The sequence below is a fragment of the Parus major genome, chromosome 3 (genome assembly GCF_001522545.3).
Source record: "Parus major isolate Abel chromosome 3, Parus_major1.1, whole genome shotgun sequence".
In the NCBI taxonomy this organism is placed as follows: domain Eukaryota; kingdom Metazoa; phylum Chordata; class Aves; order Passeriformes; family Paridae; genus Parus; species Parus major.
Window position 1 is genome coordinate 29124471 of NC_031770.1, and position 19820 is coordinate 29144290.

At 42.1% G+C, this 19820-nt stretch overlaps 1 protein-coding gene across 1 annotated transcript; it reads right to left on the reverse strand.

The window, feature by feature from the left end:
• Positions 1 to 8442: 8442 nt before the first annotated feature.
• On the reverse strand, positions 8443 to 18650 carry LOC117244011. The gene is made up of 2 exons (XM_033512566.1): positions 18506 to 18650; positions 8443 to 12643 (listed from the first exon to the last, which is right to left on the reverse strand). The coding sequence occupies exon 2, from the start codon at positions 10744 to 10746 to the stop codon at positions 9343 to 9345; it is 1404 nt and encodes a 467-aa protein (XP_033368457.1). The 5' UTR covers positions 10747 to 12643; positions 18506 to 18650; the 3' UTR covers positions 8443 to 9342.
• Positions 18651 to 19820: the final 1170 nt, after the last annotated feature.

Genomic DNA, 19820 nt, shown 5'->3' on the forward strand with positions numbered 1-19820 from the left:
TTCCATTGCATCAGCCTGTTGATAGTCATAAACAATTATGCAGATTCAAACTTTTCCAAGAACTGTTTTTCATGACCACTCTGCCTTTTTGAGCATGTGTCTATCTTCATTATCACCTTCAGTTTGGTCCTTCATCCATTCTCTCCACAGACGCTAGGTGTTGGTAATTGGCATGTCATCAGTGGGGTCCTCACCATATGTTCACTGGATGTTATCTCAGATGAGCAGACTATCTAAGTTCACCTAAGGTCAAGCATGACTATCAGCTATTCCGCTACTATGCCTAATTTTAATTAAAGTAAAAACTATAGCAAAACCACTTAAAAAATATATATGTATATGACATTCATTCCAATATTTTGCAAAGGGCCAATATTATAGTATGCATTTGTAACAATGGTGGGGGAGGAAGGTAGAAGGAGAAGGAACAAAGCTTTTAGGTTTTAGGTAATTACTGTAGCTAACTGGGAAAATAATCTTATAGTAACAACTTTTATGACATGAAATCTGTGACATGAATGAAAAATTGTACAAATATTTGTCACCTTTCTGTCTATACCAAAAGTACAATAACCTTTTCTTGTGAAACCAGTTAACAAATTTTATCTTAACTGATTCATTACTGATAATTTCACCAACGGTGTGTCTTCCATAAATTGTTATACCAGAACAAAATGGACTAATTTAGGGCACATTTGACAATATGTTGTACCTTGGTCATAGAATATGCTGAGCTTCCCAACTTTGTTTATTTCAAACTGCTTTGGGCTCCTAAGGGCCACACTCTGGAACTTGGGAGATAGTGGGTTTAGACATATGAGAATTGTTATTCTGATTTCTCTTTCAGAATTTCCAGCTCATTTCCAGCTTACTGGGGTTTCATTAAGTGGTTTTGTCTGGTTTTTGGGTTCTTTTTGTTTTGTTTTAATTTAAGCACAATAGCTATCCCATTACTTAATGCAACATACACACACACACACACACACACACACACACACACATGCCCACCCAGCATAATTGGTTTACTTCAGACACAGAATCTGGTGCTGTGGGATATTGAATATCTTGAAGCACATGTAAATCAGCAGCAACTAAGACCCGGGAGAAGTCAGTGTGCTTAGTGTAATTTTGTAAAGCTGTTTTTTCTTGCCTGTTTTCAGTAGAAGACTGATTATACTTCTGTCATATTTCACTTTCCCACAAGACAAGTCTAAAACTTGATTCTTCAAATGAGCACTCTGTCTTCAAACTTTTATTCATTTATAACATTGGGTTTTCTTCTGTCTAGGAAGAAATAAATGTAATCTGGACTTTGGTGGCCTTTTGTTTAATCTTGTAAATTGATGTATTTCTATATGTTGTGGTTTCATTTTGTTCTGTTTGCTTGTTTCATTTCTTACATTACAAAACATTAGGAAATGTTTATTGGCATCAGTCAATAATGTGCTCTTATCCTATAGATAGGCTGTCTTGATTTCTTCTTCTGCAAGTGGGGTAGTGCACAAGGTCACTTTTGGCTGGTGTGGTAATAAAACCTGGGGCTGTAGCATAGCAGTCTCTACAGTTTATATAAATTCCAAGAATACTTCTGTCAAGACTATTTGGCTATGTCCATAATACTGTAGCATGTTTCAGAAGCAAAGCTCAATAACTTTCTTATGTTTTCCTGCCTGAGAAGACACATGAATATGTCATGGCTAAATTACATTACTTCTTGAAAAGGCAGCTTCACAAGAGGAGAGAAGTACAGCATGATAGCAGTGGAATAAAATTGTACTTAGGGGACCTTGGGGTGTTGCAGTGTGTTTCTTGTTAATGTTCTTCTTGTATGTTCTGTTATTGCCTAAGTTGATGGTTTGGTCCAAATGAGACCCTCCCACCCCATGCTATCAATCTGCCCTGAGTCTCCTGTCAATCCTACTTTATGCCTACCACATGCTTGGAATTTCACTTCGGAGATCCCCTAAATTTTGATGTTTGATTAGTCCATGTGACCCAGTTTCCCCTCCTACATCCCTCACTGGAGGATGATTTTGTAAACCCTGCCTTTCACCCTCCCCAGGATAGCTCTGATTAGCTGATGCTTTGTACCCTCCCTTTGAACCGCCTCCCCATTTCAGCAGTTGCACACTCGCATTTTCTGTCTTTTGCCCCCAAGATTCCCCAGAGCAATAAATCCTCTATTATCCCATGCAAAAGACCTCCCTCTCATCCTTACCTCCTCAGAGCGCAGACTTACAGCCAAAAAGTCGTAGAGCAAGTGCTCTAGTCACACTTCGGGCCATCCTGCTCCTAGGGTGTGACTCACTCCTGGCAGTGTGATAGAACCAGATAAGCTCTGGCCCGATGCAATATTGGGGATTATGTGGATATCTCAAAAATTCAGTTGAATTACATGGGCAAAAGCTTTGTAACTGTTGGGAGTTTTTTTCTTTAATTAGTAAATAATACAGAAAGAATGACAGTAAAGAGCATAAGTATTGGTGAACCAAAACACCTGTAAGTGTACAAGCACAAAAATTGCAGCTCCAACTGTGTGCTTGCATTTTTAGGTACTTGCTTTATCACTGAGCTTGTATCAGGCTCACATCAAGTGTGGCAAGAGCTGCAAGGAGAGATTTGTCTTGAGCTAAATGTCTTGAACTGAAATGCAGTCAGCTGGATCCCATCCCATGTTCTGCGTTACACATGGGTGTGGATGCTGAATGCGAGAGATCAGGCAGGTAGCACAGTGTCTGCATGAAACTAAGTCACATAATTTTCTCACACTGGCCTGAGAAAGTGTGGCCTGAGAAATTGTGAGGAGGAACTCAAAGAGTCCTTGGAGAAGTGTTGTGGTGCATTGTTGTTCATTATATTTGTTATAAATTTGTATTGTGATATTGGCTTTTCCAGATGAATATTATATGTTAAATACTTTTTAGCTATGTATGTACTTTTTTCTTGCTAACAAGTTTTAAGCTTAAAAGAATTTCCTAGGTACAGGGCAAGGAAACCCCAGAGGGCAAGGCCAGTGGGGCCCAAGCTGCTTATCACGAGAACAATAGAGCCCAAACTGTTATCAGCAGAAGATATGAAGCCCAGCTGCCCTCAAAAGGAAGGATGAGAGGCCCGGATTGTTATCAACAAGTGACCATTTGCAGAAGAAAGGAAACCAAACTTCAAATAATGCTGACTAGCTAGAATAATGATGACCAGCAAAAAAAATATGCTGACCAGCAGAAAATAAAATTGAGCAAAAGCATAATCCAAGAAGGCGGAACCAGGGAGGGGGCATGCTTTGAATATGCATTAAACCTTCACAGCAGAGGGGGAAAAAAAGAGTGTTCCCAAGATACCAGGTGTGTTCCTGGCAACCTGCCAGGGCACCCGGCTGTTTTAACCCTTTGCTTTATTTCCTTTGTCTCCTAATTGTCTTTTTATTTATATTAAACTTTTTATAATCTATTAAGTGAATCTCGTTTTTAATATATTTGATTCAATTACATTCTTTATTGTTAAGTTGTACCCCCCCCCCTCCCCCATGTTAATACTTTGGTGCCAGTTGTGCCCTCTTACCCCGGTTGCCAATCCAGCCTGATACCTGCCCCTTGTTCCCGAATGTTCCCTGCTATCCCTCCCAATAAGTTGTCAATCCTCCCTTGTGTCAACCCCTGCCTGGACCGCCCCCTTTGGAATTCCCCTATTCTTCCAAGCCCCTTTGGCCCATGTGCCCCACTTTCCTCCCCTTGTGTTCCCCATTGGTTTATGTATTATGTAACCCCGCCTTATGCTCCTCCCCTAAGTCTTCCCTATTGGTTTATTATTTGTACACTGCCCTTGCTCCTCCCCCACACATAAGTTGCTGTACCTCTGTATCTTTTGTCTTTCTTCCCTGGAACCTTCAGGAGAATAAATCCCTTTTGGAAGCCACCTGGAAGGCCTCTCCCTCATCCTTGCTCCTGCCCTTGATGCTGGACAGCCAGTGCCGTAGAGCATAAGCTTTCCAGGAGCAGCCCATTCTTGGCTCAGTGCCAGGAGCTGGCTGGGGAAAAAATCCAGCACCGCGTCAGAGAAGGAAAACAACCTTTGCAGGTGTGGTTTGTCTCCTTGTTGTTTACTTGCAAGAAATAGTCGAGGGGTGTTCTTAACTTTCTAATGATGATGATATGTTGGTTTGATGGCCAATGAAAGTTTTACCCCTTTGGACCCTTTTGGAACTGTCTATAAAATGTATCTTGAAGAATAAAGAAGAATAAAATGGATCTTTTGCAACTAAGCTTGGGAGTCTGTGTCATCACTATTGCCTTTCCTAATACAGTGCAACACATGGGTAGTGGCTAAACCTATCCATACCATAATGTGTTTGCTAGCTATAATTTTTCAGCATTTGATTTTCCAACCTTGACAATCTTTCAGTGTAATTAGAAATGTGATGTAACTAGCTGTAGGTTATTACTCTTTTCAGGTTTACTGGTTCAATGCTGTGGGCCACTGATGTACTTTTGCATTCATGCCCACAAAAAAGATTTTTTGAGTTGTTTTAAAGCATTGTAGGAAGTGACTAAGGATAACTGCCAGTCTAATAGGCTCTCTTGTTGTCCTGTAGTCTTTTAAAAATAAATCTTTTGCAAGAAAAGAGAGTGTCTAGGAAAGAAAAGAAAAAAATTATACAAATCAGGACACTTGAATTTGATACATTCCACAGGTTTTAACTCACCTTCCTACTTAGGCTCCCCTGTAACACATGATGATTGCTGTTAATATGGTATAGCATTTCTGTCTGCATCTTTGTCTACTGGCCTCTTTGGCTTTTTTTCTGGCTTCTTTGAAGCATCTGCACTTTAACAGTTGCAACTAGAGTACGTGAGTAAAAGAAGCCAAGAATCTGTTATCCCACAAAGCTTTCAAAGGACCCTGGTTAATCTGAATTCACTGTAGAGTTTTTGGTGAAAAACAAAATAGATCTAAGATAGTGCTGGGAATAGATAGTAATTTAATTCTGTTATTATATGTCAGCAGAACAATTTAGTTACCAACTATTACTAACTGTCCAAATAGTCTTGCCTACTCAATTCTCTTTGATCTAATTGCTGCAAAGGAGTCAGAGCCTAGCCACAACTCCCTGTGTGGGACAAAGCTCATTCCTTCCTGCCTCTTCTGCTGGTGGTGGTGGAGGCAGGGTGTTCTCAGCTAGTGCTGCCTTCTGTCTACTCTCGTGTATGAATACTGTCCATCTAAGTTGCTGGTTTAGTTTGAAAGTCCAGTCTGTGCCTTGGGCTCTGAGTTCAGTCACAATGTACTGCAGAGATGATGGCTTTCTAAGTCTTACTCAACACTGCATTACTTTTAATTTGAAATGTTCCTTCTATTGTGTGAGCCTTGTTTTCCACTAATTCTTACTTTGTGTTGACTCTGATACTGGAGGGAACTGAGTCTAAAAGGCTGTCAGTTCAATGCTATACATTGATTATGATATTTGGACATTTCCCATGTTCTGAATGATCCTTTGTGACTAAAGGAACACCTCAAGTACAGCGTATACCTCCAGAAGGTGCTTTCTTTCCTCTTTCCTGATTGGAATATGATCCCTTACACAGGTCAGAGGTAGCTGTTGGCAGTATCTTACAACAATTCCTGCTGGCACATGTTTATCTGTTGCAATCCTTCTCCCCGATGGGACCCCTCTGTCCCACCCCCCGTGGTGAGAGCCTGCTCATCTCAGGGCACAGGCGGCTGCGGGGGGTCCTGGAGTGAATACAACACGGACTCAAAGTATCTAGACACAGGAGGCTCAAACTTGCTGGAATAATCCCGGGTTTATTGTCTGTTGTCCATCCAGGGCAAGAGAAAGACCGAAATGCTCTGGGTCTTATCTCTTATACCTGGGGGCAGGGGTGATTAGGGGATGCAGGGAGGTCACAGCCAATGGGAAGGGGGAAGGGAGAGACGGTTCTCAGGTAGGAATTAACATTACACAAACCAGAGGTGGGTTTTACCCTTGGGAGGTACCAAGATTTTTAGATGCACTACAACATTTATCTGCACCAGCTTTCCTTCCAATCACTTAAACTGTTTGCTAGTCCTTGGTAAGCCATGATGCCACTTCAGTCCTTGGAAATTAAGATACCTACAAGACAGGTAGGTGGTTTCCCTCTGGTCAGTGCAATGGAGAATTAAATCCAGAAGCCACAAGTACACAGAGAGTAGAATTCCATCATTAAAAATTAAAGCATTTAAATTAGGTGGATTTAAAAACTAGAGCCAAGTCTGTGTGAATCTGAGAACAAAGAGCTCTCTGCATGCCTTGGTGTGTGCTATTCTTTGAACATATGCCATAACTTATAATTTCTTGACTTCAGTGGATTGGGGAAAACCTGACAGGTTCCTAAACTGAAATACATGCAGAATTAACATAAATAGCAATACCAGTGCAAGGGAAAGAAAAAAACCAGCATCTGAAATAGCCTCATACTTAAATGTGTAAACTGATCAACTATGGGATTCAAGAAGGAATTTCTCTTCCCTCTTTAACCACTCATCCTTACATAATATTCCAGCCCACAAGTGGCTGGATGTAGTTTGTTTTCCGTTCTTCATGCTCTGAATTATCAGGTATCTAACCACTGCTTGAGGCCGTGTACTAGACTAGTGAGCTCATTGGCCTGTTCAACTATGGCAGCAAGAATAGTATTTTAATAGGGTTTCATTTTCTTTGGTTTATTATTTTGTTATGTAACACAAAGGGAGTGACAATTATACTTCTATGGTTGCTCATGTAAATATGCATTAGACTGGTTTGTATGTGAGGAGCATGTGCTGTCCTGTTTCCATCATGTGCAAGTGATGCATGGTGTCTCACTCTGTATTTTCTCTGTGTTTTACAGCTGAGTAGCACCTATGCTTGTTTTGGTCCAGTGCCCAAGTTGATTCTCCTCACCCTCCAAAAGTGCCTGTGTCTAGTGTCTTTTGGGAGAATTACTGTTTTAAATAAATTCTGTTTAAAATTTAAAAAATTTTTGCTATTGCATGCACATTCCCAGTCTAATGGAGAGGGTTCTCAAGTATAGGAAACAGAAGTACGGATTGCCCAGAGTATTTCTTTGTGCTCTTCATATCATGGTGTTATGTTCAAGAAATGGCTTCTGTGGTATCTTTTGGGATTGACTCCTGTAGGATTGAGCGTAGAGGTTATGAATATACAACCATACGGCTAGTCTAACTTTCATTTTCATATAGAAATGCAATAGGTTCATAGAGATACCATCTTAGTCCACCATAGCTAGAATCTTATAGCATTTAAGATGGGATGATATTTCTACCTTAACAACTACATGGTAAGGAGCATATCCCCTCAGGACAGAAATAAAATTTGCTACTGGACACAGGTTAACTGTCACTGTCCATGTCACGTATGGGTAAAGAGATCATTTCAGTCTCTTGGCATTTCAATCTTGCTGCAAAATTTTTCGAAGTTGTCATGGTTTTAAAGCAGTAACTAAAAAAATTACTAGAAAACTTAACTTATTTCTTGCTGTGAGATATGGATTAGAACAAGAGCAAAACAGGCTTAAAACTTAAAAGGAGTAAAGAAAGTTTATTAACAGAACTACAAGAATAAGAACACCAGAATAAAACTTCCAGAAAACCCCTTTTTCTCTCACTACCCCACCATTCCCTTGTTCACATGACAACATAGAGACAAAAGACTTCAGAACTTTGGTGTTGAAACAGTCTCCAATTTCTGCTAGAATCTTTCCGTCAGTCTCTGTAGAGAAACAGAAGTCTTCTTCTGCTAATCTATGGAGTTTCTCACAAAAAAACTATTTCTGTAATAGCTTTCTATTTTTCTGATATCAGCTGCCTGGAAATCTGTCATCATATTTTCTCCTCTCATTTCACATCACTCTGAGTGATGCTATAGGTCAATGAGTCTAGGAATGTCATTTTTAAGGATGAGTTATTCAAAGGCAGAAGTTTTCTTCATTTGTCTCTGTGAGTCTCTCTGGAAACAGAAATTTTCTTTTTTGCTTCAAGCGGACCCAAATTTTCAACTATTACTTCTCTCTTTTTGTTCCAGCACCCCACTGTATCACAATTACTCCACTTTTTGCTCAAAATCCACACTTTGAACACTCTATTTCTCCCAATATACTCTGTCATGAATTAAAGGAGTTTTTTCAGAACATTATTGACTATCTCTATAGCTTTAACAGAAAAATATTTCAGCTTAATTAAAGCATCTCTTTATTCTCTACCTCTTCTGAAGCTTAATTCTTTTCTTTACTGTCTCTGATAGTTTATAAAGTTTCTTTACATGTTGATTACTCTATTTTTCTTTCTCTGGAAAAAAGGATTAATCTGCAAGTCTCATCTGGGTAATAAAAGAGTTAAAATCTTGCCCAGGTTTTGTAGATGGTTCTGTGATCTCTGGCAGAGCAGCGGCTGGAGCTGTCTGCNCAGGTATTTCCAAGATGGCATCCTTTGAACTTTGTCTTCCTGCAATTGGAATCCAGCAGAGGTTAAAACTTTAACCACTAGGTCAAGGGTGTCTTTCAGTATATTGTTATTAGGACAGCATATTAAAATATCGTCCATATAATGCAAAATCATAGCCTCTCTCTTTTCTGCATGCACTGAGGAAAGCAAAGACCCCACATACCACTGGCAGATGAAGGGGCTGGCTTTCATCCCCTGAGGTAATACTGTCCAGTGGTATCGTTTCATTGGAGCTTCCCTGTTAATGGTAGGGATGGAAAAGGCAAACCTTGGTGCATCAGCTGGATGCAGGGGAATTTGAAAAAAACAATCATTAATATCCAGTACTGTTAGGAGCCAATCTTGTGGTAGCATGGTTGGGGATGGCATTCCTGGTTGGAGAGATCCCATGTCTTGTATTTTTTTGTTTATTTCTCTTAAATCTTGAAGGACACGCCATTTATCTTTCCCTGGCTTTTTTATTACAAACACCGGGGAATTCCAAGGGCTGGTTGTTTCTACTATGTGTCCTTTAGCCAATTCTTCTTCCACTAATTTCTCTAGAACCCCAAGTTTTTGTTTGCTGAGAGGCCACTGGTTCACCCAAATTGGATCATTATCTAGCCAAGATAATTTTGGACTCAAAAATCCTGAGGTGTCTCAGGAATAGTTTTACCCCCCACTGCGACATGGTATCTCTCCCCAACAAGGGGCACTTGTAGTCAATAACAAAAGGTCGGACACTAGCTATCCTACTGTTCGGACCTTCTATCTGGACGATATCTTTAGCAATTTTTGCCAGTTTCATCCCTCCAACACCCTGTATTTTCCCTGCCACTGGTTGTAGTTGCCAATGTGAGGGCCACACCTTTTCCAGTATGATGGTCACATCTGCCCCAGTGTCAACCCTTCTACATTGAGATGTTCTGATTTATGTGTTAAATTGCATCCCATAATGGGCTTGTTTTCACTCACTACTTCTGCCCAGTAAACTCCCGGTGCTTTGTCATCTACTGGGACTTCTGTTGGAACAGGGATTACCTGGGCTATTACTTGCCCTTTATCTATATAGAAAGGTGGTTGGGGGCACCTAGCTAAGAGAATGAGGTGTGTTAGGTCTCCCGTGATTGTCATGGGAGCCACCTCAATCTCTATTGGTGTGTGTGCTGTGTCTCCAATAACAAAATACCAACTATCCAATCCAGCCAGGTCTTGTGAATTATCCTGCAAATCTACTCCCATGACAGCCCAGCGGTCAGATCTGAAGCAAAAAGCTTTAGAAGTTACAAGTCTGAATCGCTTTTGCGGTTGCCAGACCTTATTAGGCAAACATTCCTCACAATCATATTTTTGCGGGGTCTCCCACCCCGCTCCCTTTCCTCCCCTTTTCCCATTAAAACAGAGTCTTTTTTCTGCTTTTTCCCTTGTTGCTGGGTCTGAGGACAGTTCCTTGCAAAATGTCCTGGCCTCTTGCACTGGAAACAAACGATGTGCTGCAGCTGTCCTGGTGACATCTGTGGCTTGTTCATTCCTGGTGTCACTGCTGCTACTGTCCTTGGGTTGTCTGGTCTTGTCGTGTACACTGTACAAGTCTGCTTTCTGGGCACACGCTTCAATCATATCTGCTATGGTGGGTGGAGGATTAATAGGAAGACTCAGAATTACGCTACGACAAGCCTCGTTGGCATTTCTTTGGGCCATTTCTTTAAGCAGTTCCATCTGGGCCACTGGTTCCGTAACTTGTCTCTGTATCTGTAGTCTCAGACGATCTACAAACTGTAAGAAACTCTCACATGGCAGTTGGTTAATAATAACATAACTGACTTGAATATCAACTGTTGGTAATTGGTTGAAAATGTTTTCAGCCACATCACAAACTTTATCTGCAACAAACTTTGTTAATATTTTCACTTGATCAGCAGGATTAATCCAATTTCCCTCCCCACATAAATGTTCTAAAGTGATTTCATTGTACTCTGTATCATGTGCATTTTGATTACTTTGTTTGAGTTCAGCTAGGAGTTTTGTTAACGATCTTTTCCATAAGCTTTCCCAAAGATCATATTCAGAGGGAGTTAGCAAACACCGAAATAAATCTTTAATATCTGCAGGAATTAAATCCTGTGATTTCAATGTAGTTCTTATTATTCCCCGTAAGACTTCACTATCACGACCAAAATAATTTTTAATTTTACAAATATCTTTGATTACTTGGTAACTGAAAGGCTGATGTTGTAATCGCATTGCTCCTCTGCTGTTATTGTATACAACAGGAGCCGCTGTTAACATAACTTCTTCTCCAGGGCTGGCATTCCCTGGGCTTCTTTGTCCGCCCCTGCTGGGCTCCGGGGTCTCGTTCCTTCCCCACACCTGTGGAGAGACACAGCTCCTCCCCTGCAGGAGCCGGGGGGGGAGCCACCCACCCCCATGCCGGGTCCTGGGGGTCCACACCCCCCCTTGCTGGGCTCCGGGGTGCCTGTTCCCCCACAGGAGCCGGGCAGGGGGTGGCCCCCCCTCACGCCGAGTCCCGGGGGTCCCATTCCCTCATCGGGCCTGTGGAGAGACCCAGCCCCACAGGAGCTGGGCAGGGGGCTGCCCCCTGCACGCCAGGCCCCGGGGCTCCACCCCCCCCTCATGCCGGGCTCTGGGGGTCCACATCCCCCCATGCCGGGTCCCGGGGGCTCCATTCCCTCACCAGGCGTGTGGAGAGACCCAGCCCCACCCCCACAGGAGCCCGGGTGCCCCCTCACTCCAGGCCCGGTAGGCTGGCATCCCCCCATCGGGGGGCAGGGCCGGGACACCCCTCCCCCTGCCCCTCTACAGGAGCAAGGGGTATAACTCTCTCCCTCCCCGCCCCTCCTCACCGTGGGACAGGGGCCGGAGGGATAGGGGATAGAGTTACAGCCTCGGGGGACAGGGCCATAGGGTGGGGTCAAGCAGGGCTGGGGGGTGGTGCAGGGTGGAATGTCAGGAGAAACAAAGGGGTTGTGATAAGGGTTGGGGGCGGGAACCGGTGGGTGGGAGGAACTATGGGTAGGAGAAAGGGAATACACAGGGGGATTCACCATGTGGCCGGGAAACACGTGGCCAGTGCCATCTTGGCTCTCAGCCATGTGGGCATAGGAAGATACATTTTCTTTAACACTGCAGGGGTATAGGGAGGGAGCCTTGATGGCTTGTGAGGCAGGACTGGATGACTGAAACAGACACACTGGATTAGAACTTGTATTGTTTTTTTGGGTATCTTTTTCATTGGGGGAACAGAGGTTTTGGGGAAAAAGTTAGGAAAGTTAGGTGGATACTGCGGTGTTTGTTTGTCTTCCGTTTTTATTTCTCTGTTAACTAATTCTTTTCGAATTAAAAGAAAAACTGGGAGGAATTTCAGGGCTGATTTGTCTTCTCCTTCTATTTTTAAGGTTAATAAATTTCCAATTTCATCCCAGACAGTTACTGAATCTAATTTCAACAATTCGATCTGTTCACTTTGCTGAGTCAAATATGATACAAACTGTTTTATCTTATGTTTTGAAATTTTTATGTTTGTGGTTTTTAAAAAATTCTGTATTTTTTGCATATGACTCCGTTCTTGCGTGCATAGCCGGGATCCCATTTTGGAGGTCACAGCAGCTCTTGCACACAATCTGTCTATTTTCCCTACCACAGAAAACAAAGTTGCACCAAAAGGATTACAATTAAACTCACACTCTACAGGCAGCAGGAAGAATTCCATCTCCCCCCCCCACCCCGTCTCTGCCCACGGCTGGGGGTTTCCCCACACACTCGGGGCTGATGCCACTGGGAAGGAGTTACACAGAACACAGTCTCCCCCTGGGGCCTGTTTCACTCTCCACCCCTCCCAGCCCGGTGTTGGAGTTCAATCTTACCTTTTTCTGTCGTTTTCTGGTGGTGGAAAGATACTTGTTGACCTGGAATTGGTCCTCTGGTGCTGGAGGATTTTCGACTCCTTTTTGGAAACTTTTTTTGCTGTATTTTTTAAACTGCATCCAAAGTCTCCAAAGAACGGCTCACCCTGGCTCTGATAAGCCTTTAACGTGGGCTTGTTCAGCCCCTGGCCGGGCGCCACTCTGTTGCAATCCTTCTCCCCGATGGGACCCCTCTGTCCCACTCCCCGTGGTGAGAGCCTGCTCATCTCAGGGCACAGGCCCTGAGATGAGCAGCAGGGGTCCTGGAATGGATACAACACAGACTCAAAGTATCTAAACACAGGAGGCTCAAACTTGCTGGAATAATCCCAGGTTTATTGTCTGTCATCCATCCGGGGCAAGAGAGAGACCAAAATGCTCTGGGTCTTATCTCTTATACCTGGGGGCAGGGGTGATTAGGGGATGCAGGGAGGTCACAGCCAATGGGAAGGGGGAAGGGAGAGAAGGTTCTCAGGTAGGAACTAACATTACACAAACCAGAGGTGGGTTTTACCCTTGGGAGGTACCAAGATTTTTAGATGCACTACAACATTTATCTGCACCAGCTTTCCTTCCAATCACTTAAACTGTTTGCTAGTCCTTGGTAAGCCATGATGCCACTTCAGTCCTTGGAAATTAAGATACCTACAAGACAGGTAGGTGGTTTCCCTCTGGTCAGTGCAATGGAGAATTAAATCCAGAAGCCACAAGTACACAGAGAGTAGAATTCCATCATTAAAAATTAAAGCATTTAAATTAGGTGGATTTAAAAACTAGAGCCAAGTCTGTGTGAATCTGAGAACAAAGAGCTCTCTGCATGCCTTGGTGTGTGCTATTCTTTGAACATATGCCATAACTTATAATTTCTTGACTTCAGTGGATTGGGGAAAACCTGACAGGTTCCTAAACTGAAATACATGCAGAATTAACATAAATAGCAATACCAGTGCAAGGGAAAGAAAAAAACCAGCATCTGAAATAGCCTCATACTTAAATGTGTAAACTGATCAACTATGGGATTCAAGAAGGAATTTCTCTTCCCTCTTTAACCACTCATCCTTACATAATATTCCAGCCCACAAGTGGCTGGATGTAGTTTGTTTTCCGTTCTTCATGCTCTGAATTATCAGGTATCTAACCACTGCTTGAGGCCGTGTACTAGACTAGTGAGCTCATTGGCCTGTTCAACTATGGCAGCAAGAATAGTATTTTAATAGGGTTTCATTTTCTTTGGTTTATTATTTTGTTATGTAACACAAAGGGAGTGACAATTATACTTCTATGGTTGCTCATGTAAATATGCATTAGACTGGTTTGTATGTGAGGAGCATGTGCTGTCCTGTTTCCATCATGTGCAAGTGATGCATGGTGTCTCACTCTGTATTTTCTCTGTGTTTTACAGCTGAGTAGCACCTATGCTTGTTTTGGTCCAGTGCCCAAGTTGATTCTCCTCACCCTCCAAAAGTGCCTGTGTCTAGTGTCTTTTGGGAGAATTACTGTTTTAAATAAATTCTGTTTAAAATTTAAAAAATTTTTGCTATTGCATGCACATTCCCAGTCTAATGGAGAGGGTTCTCAAGTATAGGAAACAGAAGTACGGATTGCCCAGAGTATTTCTTTGTGCTCTTCATATCATGGTGTTATGTTCAAGAAATGGCTTCTGTGGTATCTTTTGGGATTGACTCCTGTAGGATTGAGCGTAGAGGTTATGAATATACAACCATACGGCTAGTCTAACTTTCATTTTCATATAGAAATGCAATAGGTTCATAGAGATACCATCTTAGTCCACCATAGCTAGAATCTTATAGCATTTAAGATGGGATGATATTTCTACCTTAACAACTACATGGTAAGGAGCATATCCCCTCAGGACAGAAATAAAATTTGCTACTGGACACAGGTTAACTGTCACTGTCCATGTCACGTATGGGTAAAGAGATCATTTCAGTCTCTTGGCATTTCAATCTTGCTGCAAAATTTTTCGAAGTTGTCATGGTTTTAAAGCAGTAACTAAAAAAATTACTAGAAAACTTAACTTATTTCTTGCTGTGAGATATGGATTAGAACAAGAGCAAAACAGGCTTAAAACTTAAAAGGAGTAAAGAAAGTTTATTAACAGAACTACAAGAATAAGAACACCAGAATAAAACTTCCAGAAAACCCCTTTTTCTCTCACTACCCCACCATTCCCTTGTTCACATGACAACATAGAGACAAAAGACTTCAGAACTTTGGTGTTGAAACAGTCTCCAATTTCTGCTAGAATCTTTCCGTCAGTCTCTGTAGAGAAACAGAAGTCTTCTTCTGCTAATCTATGGAGTTTCTCACAAAAAAACTATTTCTGTAATAGCTTTCTATTTTTCTGATATCAGCTGCCTGGAAATCTGTCATCATATTTTCTCCTCTCATTTCACATCACTCTGAGTGATGCTATAGGTCAATGAGTCTAGGAATGTCATTTTTAAGGATGAGTTATTCAAAGGCAGAAGTTTTCTTCATTTGTCTCTGTGAGTCTCTCTGGAAACAGAAATTTTCTTTTTTGCTTCAAGCGGACCCAAATTTTCAACTATTACTTCTCTCTTTTTGTTCCAGCACCCCACTGTATCACAATTACTCCACTTTTTGCTCAAAATCCACACTTTGAACACTCTATTTCTCCCAATATACTCTGTCATGAATTAAAGGAGTTTTTTCAGAACATTATTGACTATCTCTATAGCTTTAACAGAAAAATATTTCAGCTTAATTAAAGCATCTCTTTATTCTCTACCTCTTCTGAAGCTTAATTCTTTTCTTTACTGTCTCTGATAGTTTATAAAGTTTCTTTACATGTTGATTACTCTATTTTTCTTTCTCTGGAAAAAAGGATTAATCTGCAAGTCTCATCTGGGTAATAAAAGAGTTAAAATCTTGCCCAGGTTTTGTAGATGGTTCTGTGATCTCTGGCAGAGCAGCGGCTGGAGCTGTCTGCAATGGAAGATTCTTCATGGCTGCTCTGGAGAGTGTGGTCACTGTCTCAGCTCGCCACAGGTCAAGAGCTTTTTTTCTATCTTTACTTGGCAGTCTCTGGTGAATTCAGTTACGGCAAAATCTGCAGCCAAGCCAGGAACTGGCCTGGCCCGGCCAGAGCTCGGGGCAAGCCCCGCAGGCCCCATCTCTCGGCCGGGTGCCGCAGCAGGCTCAACCCAGCCCCTGCCCGGGCCGCATAGCCTGGGCAGGGGATGGGAAGCCAGCTAAAGCTCAGTTACCTTTCACAGCCAGGAAACAAAGAGACAAAGAAATTCCCAGGCTTAGGTCTTAAGGTGGTGTTCACAGGTTGATCTCCCTTTTCAATGGTTAAAACTGCTGTCAATTCTTAGAAATGGCCAGCTGTTGGCTAGGAGAAAAAACTCCCATCAGCCTCCAGCAGTTTTAACTTGTTTAGGTGTTTCTCTTTGTTTTCTTAAATGCCAGTCTATCACAGAAGTAAAGGAATAACATTTGTTCTTGGCTCAGCCTGTAGAACAGGCTGTGGTTATTCATGCTTTACTTCTGTGTGATGTTCAGGATCTCCATGTTCCTCCTATTCCACTCTCTAGTTAGAAGATGTAATATAATCTTATAAATTAAAGAGAAGAAAGAGGAGTCATGGATAGCCATCTTATCTTAACACCAGGAGCCTCTACTGTGCCTTAGAGGAGCTGAGTCAATGAAATCTGGTGGGATGTAGAACTCTACACAAGGAACAGCTCTGGTATCCTACAGAAAAGCCCTGTTCAGAGTTCCTGCTGGATGTCCATGGGACAAATGGCCAACAGGTAGCAATATAACTCCAGGGTTGATCATTAATAAGATTAGTATGCAGCATAGTAAGGCAGGGGCTCATGCCCTGAGTGATCCTTGTTGATGCAAAGTAGGCAAGTGGCAAATCTCGTAGCCAGAGGGGACAATACCACTTGTTTGATGCTTGGATTGCAATGTCAAAACTGGGTTCCTTTTAATTTTTTTTTCTTTATATATGGAAACATTTTACTTCCTTTGCTTGACTGCATACTGCTTTGGAACTGGGATAATTTTCTTTTCCCTCCATTTACCAAATTCTTAGACACATCTTGTAAGTATAAAAGTGGAAACCTCTTCAAAAAAGTACCATTTTATTCTGGAATGTATCTCAAAGCTTTTGATCATAGTGATATTACAGTGCATGGGGAAAGCTGCCATTAGAAAGTTATTAGAGAAAATTTGGTTTTAAGCCTTTTGAAGTTGATCAGATGATATTTAATGATTTGAAGGAAACCTGGCTTGTTGTGGCTGGGTCCTGGGGGCCAGTCTGACCCCCAGCTTCTGCTGGCAACAGCCCAGATAGACATCCTGGGGGAGAGCCATTGTCCGGGGTTTCCTGGCAGTCTCCAGCCAGGGGTAACCCTTAAGAGCATGGGCAAAGGCATGAAGGTGACCAGCTTTTTTAGAAGCAATTTCTGCTCTGTGATCAGCTCTGTTCAGCCCAGCCCACTCTATTCAGAGGTCACCCCTGCCAATGCAGACAGGAGAAGGAAGATCATATAATGTTCCACAGAGTGTTGAATGCAGGCTTCAGCGAAGGGGACCAGTGATGGTCTAACCCCAAACTGGGTAAAAGCTGGGGTTTTTATACGGAAGGGGGGAATCAAGAAGGAAACCAATGGTCTGAGACTGGGATAAGATGACCAATAGTTAACAGGGAGATAATATGGGGTCCTGAAGCAGGAAGGGGTTCACAGCTTGGCCACAATGACTAGGCAGTTTTTTCTTATCTTGGGAGGCAGATCTCCAGGGGGGATGCCTGTCACACTGGGCTTCCTCCACACTGGCTCATGGCCAAAGGTGATAATGGTAGAGCAGAAAAGAGCATGCATGCATACATACATACATACATATATATATATATATATATGCACGCACACACACACACACATATACATATATATATGTGTGTAAAAAGAAACCTAATCCACACAGCCCCAAATGGCAAATTTGCTCTGCTAGTAAATTGCACAGAAAAGAACCTTGCACATTTTGAAATAGCAATTACATCCCCAAAAGTGGTACCAAGATATATACTTCTTAACTGCTTACAATGAAAATGATGTGGTATAAAAAAAACAAACCCAGTTGCTCATAATAGCAGCACATTTGTACACTCCTGCAGAAAATGTTGAATACATTTTGAACTTCTTAAAGAGGTTTGTCTGTAATCAAGCAAAGCTCACTCAGGGACTTTCACCATATATCACTTCATCTTCGGACCTTCTTTAATCTCTTAGCTGGGACTACTGATATTTACAGTCTTACAGACAAGCTCAGCTTCTAAATTCAAAACAAAGTGGTCTTATCAGTCCAAATTTATCATCACTTACCTCAGCAGGATTATATCACAAGAGCATTTCACTCTTCAACTACTGATTAACACTAATGCTAATACTGTTTTGGATTTTGCTCTAGCATCTCTTCCACATAACACCTAAGTGGCTTTCACAGCAGGTGAAAAGTGTCATACTGTTCAGTAGCAAAGGAATAATGGAAAGATGCAAATAGGCAGCATAGTGGAGATCAAACACTGAATTAATTTTCTGAGTTGGTATTTATCTGAGATGACATACAAAATATACTCTAGAGAGGATATTTTGAAGTTAGGAGGGAAGATGGCCAAAATGGTCCACATGCTTGAGAAAACAATCTGGCTAAAAGGGGTTAGTGTCAAACTGAAGTAGGATGTGGACAAGATGCTTGGAAGGCCTGTTTCAGTCCTGTCCTAGTTAAATCCAGTCAAAGCCTGCACACAGCAGAGAGCTGTGGGCTTGGAGTGTGTCTATGAGAGACCTTTATGTCACACTTGATTCAAACCCTGTCTAAGCACAGCTGAGAGAAAAGAAAACTGGAAAACTGGAAAACCAGTTTACAAATGGGGATTCACATGACTGATAGTTATATCCTGGGTGTGGATATAATATATCATGGATGGAAAAGTACAGGTATTGTATTTTACCAGGGACTTATACAACCACATCTGTTGTTCCCCACTGTTTCCTCCCTGAACCCCTTGGAGGGGTTTTCTAAGAGTGCAAAAATTACAAATCCCCCCCAAACTGCAGTTTTAAATCTACCTGGAGAAGCTTTTAGGTTGTTCGTTCCATAAATATCTGTTGCAGGCTGTCTGACATCAGAGGATTTGTAGAGAGAGGCTGTTCCAGTCTCCAGCAGTTCCAGTCTCACTCTGACAGTAGTGCCAGTGAGAGGAGCAGTAGAGGCATTTCTCTGTGTGGATTACAGGACTGACTGCAGAACAGGGAGGATCTGCACAGAGACACATTTACTACAGTGTAAGTGCAGCTGCTGCAACAAAGCTTCTCATGCTTTTGCTTGTTTTCAAGAACAAATCCTTGCAAGAACTGATTGTCTTTCTTTCTTCTTTTTTTTTCTTTTTTTTTTTCCCTCCTCTGAAATATCCTGAAGTCAGCTTGGCAGCACACACAATTCCAGTTTAGCTTGATTGCTTCTCCCAAAGGTATGCAGAGGGGCTGACAGTTCAGGCTTTTGCACTCTTCTGTATGTGGATGGGGGTGACAGGGGATAAGGGAGGTCTGAGAAGAGCAAGAAGGGAACAGTCATATCTTTAGAAGACTACAAAATTACCTGAAATTCAGTTAGTTCATGTTCTGGTAGCAGGAAAGGAAAATCCCAAATAAGCCTTAGGCAAGAATCAACTCTTAGGGAATGCCACAATGTAGGATTTCCTTTTTAACTTTTTAATCCCTTGTCATATTGTGCAGCAAGCATTTCCTCTTTCCTAATGAGGATGACAGGCAATTCCTTGGTCCCTGACAATGAAGTCCTGTCCTGCTCAGCCAGGCTACTGGTGATAAAAAATACTAACACATGTAAGGGGAGCCACTTGGCTAAATCTGCCAAATTTGTCACCTCGAGCCTGTACTCGCTTGATACTAAGAATTGATACTTGCTTGACACTCTCCAAAGAACCCTCTGCTTCTGCAGAGAAGAGGTGTCTCTCAAATCTAAAACATAGATGTAACAGGGTCATAAATGAAAAAGTCAGCTACTACAAGGAGAATCTCACTGCAGATACTGATACGGACACCTGGTCAAAGTCCAAACTAAAACTAGTGATTCTTAGTAATTTTTTTTATACCTCTAAAGTTCAGAGATTCCCAAGCCTACTCCATAAGAAGATGATGTTTTCAGTAGGGCACACAGCTGTATCTATTTGCAATTAAAAAATCAATGCTGCATTTAATTAACCTTACCTCCCCCACCTCACACCTGGGTACCTACTCATACCCAACCATCATATCATGGTTCTGGGGACAGCTGTGTAGGCAGCTATCCTCTTCATTGGATTCTTCTCTAATGACATCCATGACAGAAGCAATTTGCTTCCCCAAGAATAGTTTGAGGCCCACT

Excerpts from the sequence above, each read along its gene's own strand:
- LOC117244011 (XM_033512566.1), bottom strand. The coding sequence starts at position 10,746 with ATGTTAACAGCGGCTCCTGTTGTATACAATAACAGCAGAGGAGCAATG.